The following is a 22,384-nucleotide window of genomic DNA, read 5'->3' as shown; positions in this document are numbered from 1 at the left end:
CAAGGATTCATTAATTAATTAGTGATTAGAATCTGAATTTTTTTTTTCTTCCTTTCTTCTTACAGAAATTGGACAAAATACTAACACATAAATTTTACCTATAAAATCGGGAACTACGAGACCATCCGACACTCTTCCAGTGGATTGATTGTGGAAACTTATGCCATATGATATGGATAGTACGCTTGTGCAATTCTCATGCTACTATTGAGATACTTATTATTACCTGCATCAAACAATGAATCTCCAAAGACGAACAAAAGCTTATGCACTTGAACATGGCAAGCTCTTGGGTTAAGACTTATTGCACCAAAAATTATAGCAAAAAGGAAAGAGCTTAGGTTCGCCATGAACAAGTATCTAAATATCAACTTAGATGTGGTAGCGATCGATGTGCCGATGTGATTACATTCATAAGATGTATGAATATATATGGAATGCCTTTTCGATATAGAAAAGTAAATAACTAAATGTTGTTAAGTTCTGCTACATTTAATTTTCTGTTCTAAAGATCATTGCCTCGACTGATGCTATCTACCTGCTTTGAAATTTTTGTTATAATATTCATATTGAACAGTACTTTTGTTGTATCCACAAGGGCATTCATAACTTGTGGTTTCAAAGATAGCGGATTTAAAGCAGCAAAGTGCAGCAATACTTTAGCCAGGTTATATAATACAAGAAATCTAATACTGTATGATTAGATTATAAATGCATCGGAAAGTAACAAAATATTAATGCAACATTGAATAATGGAATGGATACCGACTGAACTGCATAATTGAAAAATCGAACTATTTATAAGCCTACAATAAATGCGCAACATATGCAGCTAGTATTCCTATTACCAACTTATGTATCTCAAACTAAGACAATGACCCATAAGGTATGGCATTTGCATCTTTAATCAGGAAGTCAAACTTTGCTTCTTAATTCACACTTTCTCCACCCACAATTTGAATGCAATTGCCTTGTGAACGGCACCACCGCCAAAGATATGAACACCATTAATTAGTGCTTCTATGATCTCAAATACCAATTGCACTATCGCCATGTCCACAATCTATAAATGAGTAACACTGGAGGACTCTGTTCAGCATCAGAATCAACAATGGCAGGTCTGAGCTTCCTTTGTTGTGGAGCACTCTTATTTGCATCAATTTTTCTTAATCCAATTAGCTGCCATGCTCGGTTCAGGCCTAGAGATGCACCACATAAGGCCTTGTTTGTGTTCGGAGACTCATTGTTTGATCCTGGCAACAACCAGTACCTTAATGACTCCTCACAAGAGGGAGCGGGAGCGACAGTCTTCCCTTATGGAGAAACCTTTTTCAAACGCCCCACTGGAAGACTTTGTGATGGCCGCACAGTTCCGGATTTTATTGGTATGACATTAATGTTAGCTTTCTTAATTGTTTAAATTAATTGATGTATATATATATATATATATATGCAACTGTGAGTAAATGGTGACAGTATGTACTTCATTAATTTGGCGCAGCCCAGTTTGCCAATTTGCCCATACTCCCACCATACCTGCAACCGGGGGATCATCAATTCACTGATGGGGCTAACTTTGCTTCTGCTGGAGCTGCTGTTCTTGATAACACTCGTCCTGGATCGGTATGCAATTTCGTCTTCAGTATTTTGAATAAATTAGGAAAGTTTCAATCAGTGTAGAATTTTAAGGCCTACCGAGCTCTGGCCATTACATAATCTCCTCTGTTCTGCAGATAAATCTGAGGTTGCAGCTAAGCTACTTTAAGGATGTGGTGAAATCACTGAGAGAGAAACTGGGTGAAGAAGAAGCCAAGAGGGTGTTGATGAATGCTGTTTATCTGTTCAGTATTGGAGGCAATGATTACTTCGGCTTTTCTCAGAGAAATCGCGACGCTTCAGAGGAATCAGAGGGTCAATATGTCCAATCAGTCATCGGCAACTTAACATCTGTGCTCAAAGTGAGTAACCTGATTTTACTTTCTACTAAGATGATAACCACAATTACATTTTCTAATTTCAATATCTTAATTTGCAGGAGATATGTGATTTAGGAGGAAGGAAAATTGCATTTCAAAATGTAGGGCCATTGGGTTGCGTACCAATGACGAAAGTATTTGATCCTTCAATAGGAAGTGGTTGTGCCGAGGAACCTTCATCACTTGCAAGACAACACAACAGATATCTAGCTATTTTTCTTAAGCAGCTAGAAACCCAGTTGCCAGGATTCAAATATGCAATATTTGATTACTACATTGCACTTGGCGACAGAGTTGCTAATCCTTCAAAATATGGTAACTTTTAAATTAATGATGACCTGAACTTTCATCAAACATGCAATTAAATTTGTTGTAATTTGTTTTGTGTTTGTTATGTGGTGAAGGATTCAAAGAGGGGAAGGCTGCATGCTGTGGCAGTGGGCCTTACAGAGGAATGAATTGCGGGAGAACAGAAAATGGGACGCAGATGTTTGAGTTATGCAGTAATCCTGCAGAATATGTGTGGTTTGATGGTGGACATACCACAGAGAGAGCTAACACTCAACTCGCTCAGCTACTTTGGGACGGAGCACCACCAGTCTCAGCGCCTCTCAATATGAAACAACTATTCAGTTTTTGATTAAATTATCCTTTGCATTATTCTGATTAATTATGCGGTGTGATTATCTTATCCTGTCATCATATATAGCACAGCATAGTCCTTGTTATGTAGGATTTCTATGGTCTTAATAAAAAATATTACTTTATTTATAGCACTGCAATTAGCATAATTTTCTTCGTGCTGAAGTTTTCAAACAACAAATCATGAGTTTCAAGCACCCGTTGACTTCTTTATTTCGCACTAAATATAATCTTGAGTACTTGCCCCATAACTAATCCAAATGTCTCTTGTATTACCTCATTTGCTGCGTCATTGTCCAATTAACACTTAGGATTCAACTATGTATGCTAATTGGTTTCGATGGAGGACCTCCTCCACGTCTACATGTATAGGAAAAATCGTGCTTAAAGATAACATTATTAGAATTAATGTACAAGATTAACGAAATGAGTTTGAGTTCAGTTTATAAATTTTAGGTTTCATAAGTAAGTAAACATGTGTTTGGGTGAAAGATGTTTGTGTAAAACCTTTGCACGTAAATTTTTGGGTTTTTAAGCAAACCGTGGAAAGTGAATCCCAAGTTCATTTGCTAGTGCAAGAGGTTCACATCTCTACTCTATAGACTTGGCATCTTGGTGAGATCTTTACACCAAACAATCAAGTTGCAAACTCTCTTTGATACTGTTGATGATTATTTTTTACACCAATAACCTCGCATGTGCAAAGTGCTTGGAGATTATAAATCACACGTAAATGGATTATAAGAGTTGATTATGGTGCACTGTTATCATAATAGTATCCAAAGATGTAAAATAAATGAGACAATAAGAGTTTTACAGTAGTCCGGATGGTTAAAGTGAATTTTATATCCACTGTTTTTTTTTTTTTTTTTTTATATGAGTGATAGCCAAGATTACAAGAGATTGTGAACTGCGATCTGAGTTATAGGTGCTTGGTTTTCTAAGTGTTCTTAGAGAATATCAAGCTAGTCTCTTTCCTTTGGTATGTTTTTGTTATTTTCTTTGTTGAATTCAGAGTGTCTGATCTCGATTTTGTGAGGGAGAGTTGCCTATTTATACCCCTTGAGCTCAAGGTAATGATTATATATTTGCAAGTGGGTTGGTGCCGTGTAGATCCTTCCTAGAGTCCCATTAGCTGATAACTTAGAAAATATTTTTAAATTAAATGAGGCTTAGACAGGTGTACGAACCAAATTCATTTACAGACAAACTTGAGTCGGCTGAATTATTAACAGTTATATTCTCTCTATCTTGGGAGACATGGCAGACTCTGAATGACGCAAAACCTTCTTGAATTCTAATTAGTGTTACATCAGCTTATATCAGTTCTGACTTTTTAGACATAACAAATATCAATGGTTGAGCTTACTCTTTAATACCAATAAAAGTAGTGTGAGAACGACTTGAGGAAACTTCTTTAGAAGAAATGTAAAGCCGACTTAAAGAAAAGTAGTGAAAACAACTTAATTGGAGTCCTGATAATAAGGACAAGTTAAGAAGGGAAGAGAACTGTAACTAAAACATGTACAGTAGAATCCAAAATGTCGAATCAGCGATGACGTAACTAATAAGGTAATATATAAGACAAATTAGCTGAATCCCATGCCAATTAACTCCTGATTTTCAGTACAGTAATATTTTACTTAAAATTGGAGTTATATAAACAAATAAAAATTATATAAAATAATTAATATATCTTTTATTTTTTATCAATTGTATAATTCAGTTATATGATTCGATTATAAGTATGTATTACTCTTTTTAAGTAGGAACTTAAACAAGTCAACCAATGTTTAATTGTTTTACGAACTGAGACTCATGCATGATTTTCTGTATTAATTAAGGGCTTCTGCATCAGGAAAATTACATGCAATAGTTGTAAACAGTATATAAAACTCTGACGAAATTCAACAAACCGTGGCCTCAATGGCACAACTATCTGAAAATCAAACTTTGTTTCTTACATTAATACTCTCCACTCACAATTTCAAAGCAACTGCCACGTGATGACCACCACTGACGAATGGGCGATGGCTAATAAATTAAATATAAGTGTAACTTTGAATAATCTAGAATTATCTATTATTTGGCTCAAAGGCGCTGCTGGCTGATTACTAATTGAGCTTCACGTGCCTACATATATACCTTTCAACTCATCAGTGTTCTACTTCCAGCCATGATCTGTGTTGTAACCACAACCAAATACACACAATAAAGTAAAATAGAAAAGTAAAGAGAGCACACAATTTATTCTGATTAGTTTTAATTAAAGAATTATATCCAACATTCAAATAGAAAAATTTTATTCAATATCAGAAAGCTGTAGCAATTACAATTAAGTGAAAGTATACACTATATCCAATAATCTGATTCTTGTCAAGCATGGACTTACAATTAAGTGAAAGGAAGACCATCAATATAATAAACAATTTATCACATTGAACATAATTAGAATATATTAATTCATGGGGAATATAAAAGTTATTAGTTGTTGACAATTATTTTGTTAATAGACAAATTGGAGACATTCCACATGTCAGAGGAATTTTATGACAATTATTTTATTGATTGATATGTGTATGTACTTTATTGTTTATATGTTGCATAATTAAAGTTACAATATCAAATTAAGGTTCATATCAAATTTAGGGTTTCTACAATTTTGATTTGATTCTATGCAATTAAATTGTGCTTTATGGTTCAATTAAGTTTATAGGGGAGTCTTCCCCGTTGTAGAAATATACTGCAAACTCTTTTGTTGTGAAGTTTGGTGAAAAAAAAAAAATCTTTAACTTAGATACGGACCTTTGACAATTCAAAAAAATTCTCATGTAGGTTAGACTTTTTCTAATTTTCAATACGAAAAAAGTTTGATGACTGTTTATATGGATTTCATCTAGATCTAATGCTGACCTCTACAAAAAAGATAGATGTATTCATACAACAATATATACAAAATGTGGCACACATTTAACTCATGGTGTATAATTGTACCTTGCTATCGCCTTTTCAATGTAGAAAATAGGTTATACCAAACTAGTTAGCTAGTTAAACTTTTAAGATTGTCAGTTGTGGGCAACTATACGCATACAAATTTTGTTAATTATAACTAACAATCTTTCGTGGAATAGAATTCTTCAAGGAAAATGGAACCGGCGGCAGCTTCATCTATACGGAGTCTTCTCTACGTAATGTTTCTGTTGTATTCTAGCCTTCTTATTGCTCCAGCAAGCTCTCAGGGTGATGAGTCCAGGCAAGCTAATAACAAACATGTTGCCATCTTTGTGTTTGGAGATTCGGTCTACGATCCAGGAAACAATAACTATCTCCATGTTCGCATTGACTACAAGGCCAATTTTACACCATATGGGGAGAGTTTTTTCAAATATCCGACTGGAAGATTCTGCAATGGCCGTATCGTCCCTGACTTTGCTGGTATGGTAGCCAGCTAGTGAATTACGATTATGTCGATCCGTCTCAGGATTAATTGTGTTGTTTATTTAAATAATGCAGCAAAATACTCAAATTTACCACTCTGGGAACCATACTTACAACCTGGAAGTCATAATTTTAGCAATGGAGCTAATTTTGCAAGTGCTGGAGCTGGTGTTCTTGAAGAAAGTGAACCACTTACGGTATGTACAACATTTTATTCAAATAAGTTACTAGGCAAAATATATCTTGACAATGCTTTTAATGTTTATAGCTTTACAGCCAAAAACAGCTAAGCTATTTTAAGGAGGTGGCCAATTTAATGAAGCAGCAACTCGGTGATGCAGAAGCCAAAAAGATACTGGCCGATGCAATCTATTTCTCTAGCTTTGGAGGCGTTGACTACATGTCTTTCATTGACGATACTGCTAATCCTACCAAATTACAACAACGGGAATTTGTAAATATGGTGATTGGCAATTTTACAGATGTGATTATGGTAAAATTCTGCTCAGGAAACTTCTCAAAATGAGGTTTTCCCATGTTATTCTTATATATATATATATATATATATGGATGTATGTATGTATATTTTATTTTTTTTTCTGTTTTTCATGAAGGAAATATATGAAATGGGAGGGAGGAAATTTGCATTTCAGAATGTGGGACCTTTGGGTTGCCAACCAGAGTTCAAACAACAGTACAATCATAGTGGTGGTGGTTGTGTAGAAGTGCTCCAAGAATTCGCTAGTCTCCACAATAGTCTTCTGTCTAATGTCACTGTGGAGTTGCAAAGCCAATTATCAGGATTCCAATATCTAATTTTTGATTTCTTCAATTCACTTAACGATTTGATAAATTATCCTATAAAATATGGTAAGTTATATATAGGTCATAATTTTTTGTTTTCTTTTAAATGCTCAGACGTAATCTCGCTCTTAGTCTAACTTTTGCTGTAAACCTTGTCTATTGTAGGCTTTAATGTGTCAGAAATTGCATGTTGCGGCATCGGTTTGTATCGTGGTTCCGAATGCGGAAGAGTAAAAGAATATGAACTATGTAATGATCCTAATGAGTATGTGTTTTTCGATGGAGGTCATGCTTCTGAACGTGCTAATTCTATATTATCCAACTTCTTGTGGAATGGAGGACCAGAGTTTACGTGGCCTCTTAGCATGAAGCAACTTTATGAACTCAACTCCACCACCACCATTGAGATTTTATCAAACGATAAACTTTTATTTCCCACGTAACCCATCAAGTTAAATTGGGCAAATTATTGTGTAGTGAAGTTAGGTGAAAATAAATATGAATCTTTAATGGGACTGTTTTGATAATTCAGGAAAATTCTTTTGTCCATTATAATTTTGTGATTTTCAGTATGAAAACGTTTGAATGTAGACCGACCGTTTATATGGATATCATCTAATGCAAACCTCTACAAAAGAGATAGCTAAATGTGTGCCACATTGAGTCTAATACAAACTGTTACATGAATCAATCTATCTCTTTTGTAGGTTTAATTCTTGACTTGTGTGGCAGTGATTGTGGTGGCTTAAAGTGGTAATCCACTTGTCATTACAATATCTCAATTTATTTTTTCACGTGGGACAAGAAAGCCAAAATATATATTGAACTATGAGTGGCGTATTGTTTGTTACTTCTACGAATTATTGAGGTGTAATAGTTTGGTAAAATAAACCCGAGTCAATTAATAAAGTTCTGGCATAATCAAAGATAGAATTGAGGAAAAATGTGTTTAGATTTCCTAAATATTATATAAATATTCAGTAATCCTTTAATTATATCAGGTTTACGATCTCATAATATTCTAGATATTCTGTAATCTTTTAATTATATCAGACAAAATCTTGTATAATATGTAAATAATATAATTATGAGATTCATGAGATCGTATACTACCTATATAAAGATTGTAACTCCTTATTAATAAATCAGTGAATTTTGAAACATCCAATTCTTTCAATAAACATGGTATTAGAGCCACTCTTTAATCTAAAAAATTGCTTCTTGTAGGCGGTTTGGGCCGCTGTAAGATTTCTCTAAATAATTAAATTCTTAATTGGGTTTGGGCTTAGGAAAATTGATCCCAATAATATTAGGTTTTTCTCATTAAAACTATTATATGAGCTTATAATTCTCTTATATGAGTAAAATAGCAAATCATGGGAAAATGCATTCATTGTAACGAAAGAGGTGAAAAGATAATTCAATAATATTGACTCTATTGAATATGGCCTATTTATTGGATAAACAAGGATAAATAGCGCATGTTTTCTCTCTTTACTAGTTTGATATTTGTGATTGTTTATTTGTTTGATTTCATATATCTTGGGAATGCTTTCAATTTTTAGCTTTACAGCCAAAAACAGCTAAGCTATTTTAAGGAGGTGACCAATTTACTGAAGCAGCAACTCGGTGATGCGGAGGCCAAAAAGATACTAGCCGATGGAATCTATTTGTCTAGCTTTGAAGGCGCTGACTAAATGTCTTTCATCAGAAGTACTTCTAATCCTACAGAATTACAAAAAGGGGAATATGTAAACATGGTGATTGGCAATTTTACAGATGTTATTAAGGTAAAAGTCTGCTCAGTAAACTTCTACTATTGAGGTTTTCCCATGTTATTCTTCTTTATATATATATATATATATTTTTTTTTTTTTTCTATTTTTTATGAAGGAAATATGTGAAATGGGAGGGAGGAAATTTGCATTTCAGAATGTGGGACCTTTGGGTTGCCTACCATTGTTGAAACAAGAGTACAATCTTAGTGGTGGTGCCTGTGTAGAAGTGCTCCAAGAATTCGCTAGTCTTCGCAATAGTCTTCTGTCTAGTATCATTATGGAGTTGCAAAGCCAAATATCAGGATTCAAATATTTAATTTTTGATTACTTTAATTCAATTAATAATAGGATAAATTATCTTACAAAATATGATACGTTATATATAGGTCATAATTTTGTTTTTCTTTTAAATGCTCAGACGTAATCTAGCTCTTACTTTTAAGTTTTGCTGTAAATCTTGTCTATTGTAAGCTTCAATGTATCAGAAATTGTATGTTGCAGAATCGGTTCACATCGTGGTTATGAATGCAGAAGAGTAAAAGAATATGAACTACGTAATGATCCTAATGATTATGTGTTTTTCGATGGAGGCCATCAATCTTAGCATGCTAATTCTATATCATCCAACTTCTTGTGGAATGGAGGGTCAGGTTTTACATGGCCTCTTAGCATGAAACAACTTTATGAACTCAATTCCACCACCGGCAGACTTCAGCCACATATCTTATGAGTCAATAATTTACTATAATTAATTTATAGAGAGAGATAAGAAATTACTCTATAATTGTACGGTGCTAACTCCATTTGTATTTGGGGTTTTTAGCTTGCAACTTGTGGGCATAAATACGGATATGTGTATTGTCAGTTCCAACTAGATAAATAATTGAAGGTCAAACCTACTAAACAACATAGACTAACTTTTTATATAGTATCTAATGAGTATATAATTAGTTTGTTTAAGATTCTAATATATGTTTTAAGTTATAATAAATTAAATATATTAGATATAGTTCCAAAATGTTTGTTAAATTGTTTAATTTAAATCATTAAGATAGTTCTTAGGTTAATTACTTTCTTTAATTTTAATGGATCAACGGTCATATAGTAAAATAAAAAGTACAGTTAAAGAAGAGTTTTGGAATTAAGAGTAACATGAGAAAGATATAAATTAAGAGTACCGTTTGATACATATTAAAATTAGATGATTTATTATATTCCTATATGATTTATTTAGTAGCTAGATCAACTAAACATATCATTGTAATGATCATATGCAGAAATAATCTAAGTGCGTTACAAGCTGCAAAAAGAATTATGGAAGCTCAAACAATTGCTTCACATTGTAAGGCCCTGTGACATTTGGTACTCCGATCCAAATAAACTCGTCTAATTAGTTGTTTATCTGTTGTGTGGTGTGGCCACCATCGATGAAGACATACTCACTAGGGTTTGAGCAGAGTGTATAAGCATTTTTTCCATTGAACTGTCCACTGCCACAACATGCTTTGATCCCTTCTTTAAAACCTTCATGACGCAGTCATAATATATATATATATATATATATATATATATATTTTATAGATAATATATATATTTTTTTTTTTTTTTTTTTTTTGTTACGCTTAGCACATGCGCACCTCGACTAGTATCTCGATCCCAAACAAAGCTTTTAAAACAGGATAAGTCTTGTAGTCTGTTACCAATAATATTAACAATCGTTCTTGTGATTTGAACCTGAGACCACAGGAGGAGCAAACTTCTTGACTCCAAGTCTTTACCACTCAGCCAACCCATTGTTGGTTATAGTCATAAAATATTAATTAGTTCAGTATATGTCACTTGTACTAATTAGGGCGTTCAGAACCACACAAATTCAGTTTTTATAATGACTAATTATATATAACGTACCATATTTTGAAGCACTGTTAATTCTATAGAGAAGTGCATGATAATAATCAAATATGGAATATTTGAAACCTGTTAAACGTGTCTCTGAACTTCTTGAAGGCCTTTGAAAGGGCTTTGTTGTGTAGTGTTGCATGTACTAAAAAGTTATTGTTACAACTTCCATTTAGTTGAGGGAAAAATTGCTTAAACAATGGTCCGACATTCTGGAATGCAAATTTCCTTCCGCCGAGGTCATATATTTCCTGCAAGGTAAAAAAAAAAAAAAAATTAAGATAATTTTCATTAAATCTCTCTATCTTGTTTGTCTTGTCTAGCCTTCTGGTTCCTACAAGCACACATGTTGAGTCCTGGCAGCTAATAACAAACATGTTGCCATATTTGCGTTTGGTGATTCACTCTACGATGCTGGAAACCTCCACTTCTCAACAAAAATGGCAGACGACTGGGTAGTAACTTATCCATTAAATGTAAGTGCAACTTTATTTTAGGTACATGAACAAATTTAATTTAATTTCAAGATTTATATATAATTTGGCTCAAAAGTGCGCGCGGTCGTTTGATTAGTAAGTGAGCTTCACGTGCTTGCTTACCTTTCAACTCATCAGAATTCTGCTTCCCGAGGCCATGATCTGTTAAAGCTTGAATTACAACTAAGTACTCCTAAAACGAAGACCTTCAGTAAAGTAAACAATTTATCACATTCAACATAGAATATGTATTAATTCACAGGGAAGACTCCCTATTATAAAAAGATAAAGCAAACTCTTCTGTGGTGGTGAACTGAAACTTAAATAGGGACCCTCGACAATTCAGGAAAACTCTCCGTCACCGTTTATGTGGACATCATCTAATGCAAACCTCTACAAAAGAGATAGATTGATTCATATATATATAACACTTCATATTTATATTAAATGTGGCATACACACATTTATCTTATATATGATGCTAACTCATTTTCTATAAAATATAGATTTGACTTAATTGGCACAAGTCCTTCCAAATCAGTTGGCTAGTCAAACTTACAGGATTGTTAGTTGTGGGCAATTATTTTGCAAAATTTCAACTAGATATGGTTGTCGGTATGCCGGGGTCAATGATCTTAGTTTATCTAAAAGGAAAAAAAAAAAAAAAAAATTAACTCATGGGAACTTGGGTCCAAAGCGAACAACATGTACAATAGACCGGTGTGTTTCATTTGGTTTTAGAGTTAGAGTAGACCCAACTTGTGGGCTCAACATCTTAAAGAGTGGACAGTGTTGATCAAGCTGATATTATGCTGGAAACTGCATGTAGGATGTCAACTTTTGGAATCTGATGCTGCAATGTTGGCGGCAAAGTTTAAATTTTTGCTGTAGTATTTTGGTTCTGCTGTAACTCTTTGGAGCTGAATCTTTTAATCAATGTAATTTTAATTTAGGTGAATTCAGCTGTATATCAGCTGGTTGGGTGCTTAGTAATGTGATATGTCTATAGTAGTTAGCAAAGTATGGTTGATTTATTTTGATTGTAAATCTGCTGCTGAGTAGGTGTAACAGCAGTGCAAAACCATGTATATTAGTTGCATTATTGTTCAATGAAGTCATACATTTCCCGTATGCAGTTTTTTTTTCAGTGTGTGCCAACTTAATAGCAGTGCTCTTCCTTAGGATTCTCCAGCCTAAAAACCTTCAGACGGGTTATTTGTGACATCCCACATAACTTTAAAAGCGACAAGTGAAGATGGTGAATTGTGACCGTGATTTTTAATACTTAGTGGGGATGACTGATAGTCACAATTTAACACATGGTGTCTAATTAATGTACGTTGCAATCTCCTTTTCAATGTAGAAAATAGATTTTACCAAATTGACACGTGTCCTACCAAACTAATTAGCTAGTCAAACTTTCATGATTGTTAGTTGTGGGCAATTAATTATACGCATAAAAAAATTTTAAATTTAAACTTAGTTGTTTATTAGTACGAAGCTTGATCTATTTCCAAGATGAGAAGAAGTTAAAAGCAAACTTCCCTGGAATAACAAACATGTTGCCGTCTTTGTCTTCGGGGAAAATGGGACCAGCGGCAGCTTCATCTATACGGAGTCTTCTCTACAGATTGCTTCTGTTGTACTCTAGCCTTCTTATTGCTCCAGCAAGCTCTCAAGGTGATGAGTCCGGGCAAGCTAATAACAAACATGTTGCCATCTTTGTGTTTGGAGATTCGGTCTACGATCCAGGAAACAATAACTATCTCTATATTGGCATTGAAGGCAAGGCAAATTTTACACCATATGGAGAGAGTTTTTTCAAATATCCGACTGGAAGATTCTGCGATGGTCGTACTGTCCCTGACTTTGCTGGTATGGTAGCCAGCTAGTGAATTACGATTATGTCGATCCGTCTCAGAATTAATTGTGTTGTTTATTTAAATAATGCAGCAATGTACTCAAATTTACCACTCTGGGAACCATACTTACAACCTGGAAGTCATAATTTTAGCAATGGAGCTAATTTTGCAAGTGCTGGAGCTGGTGTTCTTGAAGAAAGTGAACCAAGTACGGTATGTACAACATTTTATTCAAATGAGTTACTAGGTAAAATATATCTTGACAATGCTTTTAATTTTTATAGCTTTACAGCCAAAAACAGCTAAGCTATTTTAAGGAGGTGGCCAATTTACTGAAGCAGCAACTCGGTGATGCAGAAGCCAAAAAGATACTGCAATCTATTTGTCTAGCTTTGGAGGCGTTGACTACATGTCTTTCATCGACAGTACTCCTAATCCTACCAAATTACAACAACGGGAATATGTAAACATGGTGATTGGCAATTTTACAGATGTGATTAAGGTAAAATTCTGCTCAGCAAACATCTCAAATTGAGGTTTTCCCATGTTATTCTTCTCTCTCTCTCTCTCTCTTTATATATATATATATGTTTTATTTTTATTTTTTTCTGTTTTTCATGAAGGAAATATATGAAATGGGAGGGAGGAAATTTGCATTTCAGAACGTGGGACCTTTGGGTTGCCTACCAGAGTTCAAACAACAGTACAATCATAGTGGTGGTGCTTGTGTAGAAGTGCTCCAAGCAATCACTAGTCTCCACAATAGTCTTCTGTCTAATGTCACTGTGGAGTTGCAAAGCCAATTATCAGGATTCTAATATCTAATTTTTGATTTTTTTAATTCACTTAATGATATGATAAATTATCCTATAAAATATGGTAAGTTATATATAGGTCATAATTTTTTGTTTTCTTTTAAATGCTTAGACATAATCTCGCTCTTACTCTAACTTTTGTTGTAAACCTTGTCTATTGTAGGCTTCAATGTGTCAGAAATTGCATGTTGCGGCATCGGTTTGTATCGTGGTTCCAAATGCGGAAGAGTAAAAGAATATGAACTATATAGTGATCCTAATGAGTATGTGTTTTTCGATGGAGGCCATGCTTCTGAACGTGCTAATTCTATATTATTCAACTTCTTGTGGAATGGAGGATCAGAGTTTACGTGGCCTCTTAGCATGAAGCAACTTCATGAGCTCAATTCCACCACTGCCATTGAGATTTTATCAAACGATAAACTTTTATTTCCCATGTAACCCATCAAGTTAAATTGGGCAGACTACAGCCACATATCTTATGCTTAGTCAATAATTTACTGTGCTATACTAGAGTTAGTTTAGCTACTGTACTGAGCACTATAAAAGTGCATTCACTGTACATACTATCAACAAGCCAAAATACACGAATTTTTCAGATTTTTCTCTTCTCTTCATTCTCTGTTTCTTCTCAAAAGCCCTCAATAGGCATCAACTCCGACTTCGTAACCCTACAACTCTTCCAAGGGTAACACATACAATACCACAATAGTGCATTCACCCCAACCAACCACCTCAAGTCCTCAATTCATCCAACGCACGAAAGTCATACAAAACACAAACAATCATAAACATATATATGCTATTGATGCGTGATTTTGACACCAACGAAACGCACGTGTGAGATGCTGAGCTGGCCCAGAAAACACAAGTGAAAGCAAGAGAATCGAGAGCAAATGCAGTAGGAAAGGAGTTTTAAAGTGGTTCGGATGCTAAGGAAGCAAGTTCTACGTCCACTGATGTTTGTATTAATGATAAAGGTCAGGTCGCTTCAGCCGACTGGCTTTACAATGATAATACAAGGTATCAAATGCTGTATATTCTAGAGAGAGGGTAGCTAATCCCTCAAATGAGATGAGAGCTCCTAATTTATAGTGGGATGGATTAAGGTTATCATTATTGAATCTATGAGTTGGTGGGATTATCTGTGCAAATCCTTCTTTATGTTACATTGCCCATCTTCTAGAGTAATTTACGCAATTTGCTGCAGAGATTAGACACGTGGACATCCTCTAGCCTTTCTTCAGTCTGGCGCGCACCCAGTATACCGACAGGAGTTTGCTGCTTGCATCATTACACGACGCGGCTGCGCCAGAATGTCAGTAGACTCTTCCCGAGGTCTGACCTTTCGTACTTAACTAGGCGCCACGTTAGCCCTATTTTCCCCGGCATAACATATGCATATCACATTAATGATTCCTCATCCACCACAAGGAAAACAAATAAAGGTAAGAAAATATACCACATTCTCATTACCCTTTTTTAGCCACAAACAACCCAAATATGAGTACATGCACAAAGATACGAAGTTAAAACACATGTCCTACCAAACTTTCAAGATTGTTAGTTGTGAGCAATTATACGCAAACTAATTGTCAATTAGTACTATACTTAATCTATTTCTTTACAATATAAGATAATATTTCCAAGATAAAAAGAAAAAAAAAATGAAAAGCAAGGTTTCTTGAAATAGAATTCAAGGAAAATGGAACCGGCGGCAGCTTCATCTATACGTAGTCTTCTCTACATATTGCTCTTAAACCATAAAACAAATTAAATAACAGTGCCCCACAATAACCTTTTTCATATGATCTAAATTAAGCAGAAATCAGATAGGATTACCCATCCATGGTAGCCTAGTGGTAAGGGAAAACCAAGAGGACTGTGTATGACTTCGATTCACAGTTCCAAGTTTGATTTCCCGCTGGATGTAAATGTAATACCTTTTCCCATGATTTAGTTGGAGGGGTGTGGCGATGGGTTGCTATGGGATAGCTTCTTCTTAGAAATAGTCAAGATGTGAGTAAGCTGACCCAGACATCTCACTTAAAAAAAAAAAAAAAAAACTAGATAGGATTTTGGTTCTCCAAAATTAATGAATTTTATTAATTTGCACTAGCTAACAAATAGAATTGCGTATTAACTGGTTTGTAGAAATTAAACTCTTTTAGCTCTCCTTATCCTTACAAATATTTATGAAATTGAGACTTTAATTTCTTGAAACTGTTTGACTTATTTATCTAACAATCAAAAGATATCGTAGTGTGTGAGAACGAATCATCTCATCGATAGTGGCTAATATGGGAACAACCGTGTTGTATCAAAAGACACAGCCATAGTTGAAACACAGGTGAGCGATGGAAGACAAGACAAGATGCGATGGATCCACATGGAAGCAAAAATTCTCCGATGAAAGAAAACAAATGCACAGAGTTGATGTGGGTATCATAGAAAATGCTTGGAAGCAACAGGTATACTGCTTTCAAATCATGGGTCCACTGCCTTCATCATGCATGATGTAGAACTTTCTCAATTTCTAGCATCTATTTCTCACAAGAAGAATTTCGTTGATGTTGATATTTAATTGAAGGTCAAACCTACTAAACAACATTGACTAAACGTTTTATATAGTATCTAATGAGTGTGTTTAAGATTCTAAGATATGTTTTAAGTTATAATAAATTAATAATATTAGACATACTTCCAAAATGTTTGTGAAATTGTCGTGTAGTGTAGCATGTACTAAAAAGTTATTGTTACAACTTCCATTTAGTGGAGGGAAAAATTGCTTAATCAATGGCATACAACCCAATGGCCATATATTTCCTGCAAGGAAAGGTGAAAAAAATAGATAATTTTCATTAAATCGCATTGTTTGATTGACCACGAGAGAACGCTACTGATCTTATACCTTGAGTGCATTAGTTAAATTGCCAATCACCATCCTTTGATACTGCTTTCGTTCAGTTTGAGTCGCATTGGGGTTTATGGTTTTGAAGCTAAAGTAATCATTCCCTCCCATGGTAATCAAGAACACGGATCTTATCAGCACATCCTTCTCCAATGAACTTAACTCCTTCTTGAAATTGGCTAGTTGCTCGGGAAGGTTTATCTGAAAAGAAAATTGTATATGGAATAACTCAGCCAAAAAAATATGTGCAATGCACTTGATGGGCAAGGCCAACTTAATTAATTTCTTCAGAAAAAAAAAAGAACCAACACGCATACCACTCCAGAATTAGCAGTGTCAAAAACACCTGATCCAGCTGAAGCAAAGTTGACTCCATCACAAGTTTGCTCCTGGTTGTAGGTATAGTGGAACCATATTCAAATTCACAAACCGGGCTGCAACCACAATATAAATTAACAAGGATTCATTAATTAATTAGTGATTAGAATCTGAATCTTTTTCTTCCTTTCTTCATACAGAAATTGGACAAAAAACTAACACATAAATTTTACCTATAAAATCGGGGACTACGAGACCATCCGACACTCTTCCAGTGGATTGATTGTGGAAACTTATGCCATATGATATGGATCGTACGCTTGTACAACTCTCGTGCTACTAATGAGATACTTTTTATTTCCTGCATCAAACAATGAATATCCAAAGACGAACAAAAGCTTATGCACTTGACCATGGCAAGCTCTTGGGTTAAGACTTATTGCACCTAAAATTATAGCAAAAAGGAATGAGCTTAGGTTCGCCATGAACAAGTATCTAAATATCAACTTAGATGTGGTAGCGATCGATGTGCCGATGTGATTACATTCATAAGATGTATGTATATATATGGAATGCCTTTTCGATATAGAAAACTAATTAACTAAATGTTGTTAAGTTCTGCTACATTTAATTTTCTATTCTAAAGATCATTGCCTCGACAGATGCTATCTACCTGCTTTGAAATTTTTGTTATAATATTCATATTGAACAGCACTTTTGTTGTATCCAGAAGGGAATTCATAACTTGTGGTTGTTGAGCCTTACTTATCCGCAAAATCCAATCCGATTTCACAGGCTCATCGCATGCATCGAAGCCTTCATATTGTGAGAATTCTGAAACTACCAAATTATGTATACGTACTATATGGTACTTTTATTCAAAGATTGCGGATTTAAAGCAGCAAAGTGCAGCAATACTTTAGCCAGGTTATATAATACAAGAAATCTAATACTGTATGATTAGATTATAAATGCATCGGAAAGTAACAAAATATTAATGCAAAATTGAATAATGGAATGGATACCGACTGAACTGCATAATTGAAAAATCGAACTATTTATAAGCCTACAATAAATGCGCAACATATACAGCTAGTATTCCTATTACCAACATATGTATCTCAAACTAAGACAATGACCCATAAGGTATGGCATTTGCATCTTTAATCAGGAAGTCAAACTTTGCTTCTTAATTCACACTTTCTCCACCACAATTTGAATGCAATTGCCTTGTGAACGGCACCACCGCCAAAGATTGAACACCATTAATTAGTGCTCCTATGATCGCAAATACCAATTGCACTATCGCCCTGTCCACAGTCTATAAATGAGTAACAGTGGAGGACTCTGTTCAGCATCAGAATCAACAATGGCAGGTCTGAGCTTCCTTTGCTGTGGGCTACTCTTATTTGCATCAATTTTTCTTAAGCCAATTAGCTGCCATGCTCGGTTCAGGCCTAGAGATGCACCACATAAGGCCTTGCTTGTGTTCGGAGACTCATTGTTTGATCCTGGCAACAACCAGTACCTTAATGACTCCTCACAAGAGGGAGCGGGAGCGACAGTCTTCCCTTGTGGAGAAACCTTTTTCAAACGCCCCACTGGAAGACTGTGTGATGGCCGCACAGTTCCGGATTTGATTGGTATGACATTAATGTTAGCTTTCTTAATTGTTTAAATTAATTGATGTATGTATATATGCAACTGTGAGTAAATGGTGACAGTATGTACTTCATTAATTTGGTGCAGCCCAGTTTGCCAATTTGCCCATACTTCCACCATAGCTGCAACCGGGGGATCATCAATTCACTGACGGGGCTGAAGGTTTTGGAGCTGGAGAATTCTAAGGAAAAACTGCTGTTGTGATGGCACACACACTGAAAAAAAAAAAAAAGTTACAAACGGGAATGCTATTTCATTGAACAAAAAACTGAATATAAAACATGGTTTGCACTGCAGTTACACATACTCTGCAGCAGACTTGCAATCAAAATTAAACAGCCATACTTTACTAACTACTACAAACACATCACATTACATTAACACCAAATCAACAGCAGATTTTTAGCTGAATTTACCTAAGATATACATTATAAAAATCAAAGAAATGCTGGTGCATTACGGTAGAAGCTAACAGCAACAAAACACCAGATTTTTGCCGCCAGAACATGCAGCTCCAGCACTTCAAAATATTGACCAACTTCATGACCTTCCAGCATAATATCATTTGATCAACAGGGGCTAACTTTGCTTCTGCTGGAGCTGGTGTTCTTGATAAAACTCGTCCTGGATCGGTATGCAATTTCGTCTTCAGTAATTTGAATAAATTAGGAAAGTTTCAATCAGTGTAGAATTTTTAGGCCTACCGAGCTCTGGCAATTACATAATCTCCTCTGTTCTGCAGATAAATCTAAGGTTGCAGCTAAGCTACTTTAAGGATGTGGTGAAATCACTGAGAGAGAAACTGGGTGAAGAAGAAGCCAAGAGGGTGTTGATGAATGCTGTTTATCTATTTAGTATTGGAGGCAATGATTACTTCGGCTTTTCTCAGAGAAATCGCAACGCTTCAGAGGAATCAGAGGGTCAATATGTACAATCAGTCATCGGCAACTTAACATCTGTGCTCAAAGTGAGTAACCTGATTTTACTTTCTACTAAGATGATAACCACACTTACATTTTCTAATTTCAATATCTTAATTTGCAAGATATATGTGATTTAGGAGGAAGGAAAATTGCATTTCAAAATGTAGGGCCATTAGGTTGCGTACCAATGACGAAAGTATTTGATCCTTCAATAGGAAGTGGTTGTGCCGAGGAACCTTCATCACTTGCAAGACAACACAATAGATATCTAGCTATTTTTCTTAAGCAGCTAGAAACCCAGTTGCCAGGATTCAAATGTGCAATATTTGATTACTACGTTGCACTTGGCGACAGAGTTGCTAATCCTTCAAAATATGGTAACTTTTAAATTAATGATGACCTGAACTTTCCTCAAACATGCAATTAAATTTGTTGTAATTTGTTTTATGTTTGTTATGTGGTGAAGGATTCAAAGAGGGGAAGGCTGCATGCTGTGGCAGAGTGCCTTACAGAGGAATGAATTGCGGGAGAGCAGAAAATGGGACTCAGATGTTTGAGTTATGCAGTAATCGTGCAGAATATGTGTGGTTTGATGGTGGACATACAACAGAGAGAGCTAACACTCAACTCGCTCAGCTACTTTGGGATGGAGCGCCACAGTCACAGCGCCTCACAATATGAAACAACTATTCAGTTTTTGATTAAATTATTCTTTGTATTATTCTGGTTAATTATGCGGTGTGATTATCTTATCCTATCATCATATATAGCACTGCATATTCCTTGTTATGTAGGATTTCTATGGTCTTAATAAAAAATATTACTTTATTTATTGCACTGCAATTAGCATAATTTTCTTCGTGCTGAAGCTTTCAAACAACAAATCATGAGTTTCAAGCACCTGTTGACTTCTTTATTTCGCACTAAGTATAATCTTGAGTACTTGCCGCAGAACCAATCCAAATGTCTCTTGTATTACCTCATTTGCTGCGTCATTGTCCAATTAACACTTGGGATTCAACAATCTATGCTAATTGGTTTCGATAGAGGACATCCTCCACGTCTACATGTATAGGAAAAATCGTGCTTAAAGATAACATTATTAGAATTAATGTACAAGATTAACGAAATGAGTTTTTGAGTGTTGTGTAATCAGGAGCTTTATTGAATAGCATTTGGAAAGGATTGTTATGCATTAAGGTGGCTAACGGAAGGCAATTTATCAAATAAACTATTGTATGAAATGCAAACCACCAGTAACAAAGTGGCATGGAAGCTTGAGCAAGAAGTGTAAGTCCAGTTTCAGTAACATGGCAATGCTTGCGTTTGACCTTGCCATTTTGATGGTGAATATGGGGACATGGATGGCAGAAATGAATTCCTTGTTGAGTAAAGTAAGCAGCTAGAGGTATGAACTCACCACCCCAAACGGATTGAGAAGTTCTAACCTTCTTATCAAATTGTTGATAGTGTTTGATGAAATGAGTGATAATGGCACAAACTTCAGATTTAAATTTCAGAGGGTAAATCCAGGTATATCTGGTATAATCATCTACAAATAGTAGATAGTATCTAAAACCAATGGCTGAAACAATTAGAATTGGTCCCCAAACATCCGCAAACACCAATTCGAAAGGTTCAAGAGAGTTGGAGGAAGTTGAAGGCTGAATGTTGAGATGAAGTTTTCCATACTAACAAGCTTCACAAAAGTGAACTTTATTGATTGCAGCATGATGCTTTACATTCATATTATTCACAATGGTTCTAAGAACGGAAAAATGAGGATGGCCTAATCCTCTATGCCACAACAAAACAGCATTGTCAACGATTCCAACTGGAGAACGTTCTACCAGTTTGATGACGTTATTGTCTGAGTTATTCTTAGCTGAAACACATGAGCTAACATGCAAAGATTGCTGAGGAAGCATTTCAGTAGACCGATGAGGAAGGGACTTAAAAGAGCTGCGCAAAGAGTCACCATCTGATTTATTTCCAATTCTCCAAATGGTTGGTATTGCAAGCTGGTACAGACCATTATTCAGAACCCCTTGAAGCAGAATTTTTTGTGACAACTTGTCCTTAATGATACATCCATCAGCAGAGAACTCAACAACAACATTATTGTCTTTTGTAATTTTAGAGATACTTAGCAATTTTTTTGTTACATGAGGTACACAGAGGATGCTTCAAAGATAAATGGACTTATTTAGATAATTTGAGGGAAAAGTGGTCATACCTCTGTGTGAGATTCCAAGGCATTGTCCATTTCCAACTTGTAGAGTTTCTGGACCATTATACTGACTTTTGAGGGATAGATTTTGTAAGTCAAGAGTAATATGGTGAGTTGCTCTTGAGTCAATGAACCAATTTGGATCCATGACTGTAAGAGGTGAAGCCACTTGTGAAGAATTTTCATTCTAACGATTGTCAAAAGGTGTTTCAAGACCATGTGTAACTGATCTTGAAGGGTGCTATTGTTGTGAGTTTAATGCATTTGGTTGATACTTCAGTGCTAGAGATTGGTTACTTATTGTATTCATAGGGACCATAGGATTGGTTCGTATAGTAGGGTATAGGATATGTGTTTGCAAAATAAGCTTGCGTAGAGGGAAAGTTTGGTATAGATTGATACCTATGGTTTTGAGCACCTTGGAAATTTGTATCAAACCTATGATAGCATTGAAGTGCCATGTGTCCTGTTTTCCCACATAGTTGATATATCATTCTTGGCTTATAGAAATTTCTACCTCTGCCACGGCCTCTTCGAATACTTCCATTTATTGAATGTACATCCTGACCATTTGAGTAGAAGTTCCGTGACTCTATATGTCCTTGAGATGATCCATGCACAGGTTGGTTTGATTGGTAAGCTAATGCATT

The 22,384-nt window shown here is 35.2% G+C and overlaps 2 protein-coding genes and 3 pseudogenes across 2 annotated transcripts; 4 read left to right on the top strand and 1 right to left on the bottom strand.

Moving 5' to 3' along the window:
* The first annotated feature begins 921 nt into the window (after nucleotides 1-921).
* LOC116116148 (GDSL esterase/lipase 1-like) lies at nucleotides 922-2,752 on the top strand. The gene is made up of 5 exons (XM_031402243.1): nucleotides 922-1,385; nucleotides 1,502-1,623; nucleotides 1,734-1,958; nucleotides 2,036-2,291; nucleotides 2,381-2,752. The coding sequence occupies exons 1-5, from the start codon at nucleotides 1,070-1,072 to the stop codon at nucleotides 2,614-2,616; spliced, it is 1,155 nt and encodes a 384-aa protein (XP_031258103.1). The 5' UTR covers nucleotides 922-1,069; the 3' UTR covers nucleotides 2,617-2,752.
* Nucleotides 2,753-5,745: 2,993 nt separating this feature from the next.
* LOC116116129 (GDSL esterase/lipase 5-like) lies at nucleotides 5,746-6,901 on the top strand (the record flags this gene model as incomplete). Its single annotated transcript, XM_031402222.1, has 4 exons — nucleotides 5,746-6,053; nucleotides 6,132-6,253; nucleotides 6,325-6,549; nucleotides 6,671-6,901. Coding segments are annotated over exons 1-4 (867 nt in total), but the record flags the coding sequence as incomplete, so codon positions are not given.
* Nucleotides 6,902-12,564: 5,663 nt separating this feature from the next.
* Nucleotides 12,565-14,408, top strand: LOC116116116 (annotated as a pseudogene).
* A 2,075-nt stretch (nucleotides 14,409-16,483) lies between these two features.
* Nucleotides 16,484-17,661, bottom strand: LOC116116128 (annotated as a pseudogene).
* A 585-nt stretch (nucleotides 17,662-18,246) lies between these two features.
* LOC116116127 lies at nucleotides 18,247-20,205 on the top strand (annotated as a pseudogene).
* Nucleotides 20,206-22,384: the final 2,179 nt, after the last annotated feature.

The sequence above is a fragment of the Pistacia vera genome, unplaced genomic scaffold, assembly GCF_008641045.1.
Source record: "Pistacia vera cultivar Batoury unplaced genomic scaffold, PisVer_v2 Contig761, whole genome shotgun sequence".
NCBI classification, from domain to species: domain Eukaryota; kingdom Viridiplantae; phylum Streptophyta; class Magnoliopsida; order Sapindales; family Anacardiaceae; genus Pistacia; species Pistacia vera.
The sequence above is the reverse complement of the archived record's forward strand: the minus strand, read 5'-3'. Positions and strand labels throughout refer to the sequence as shown.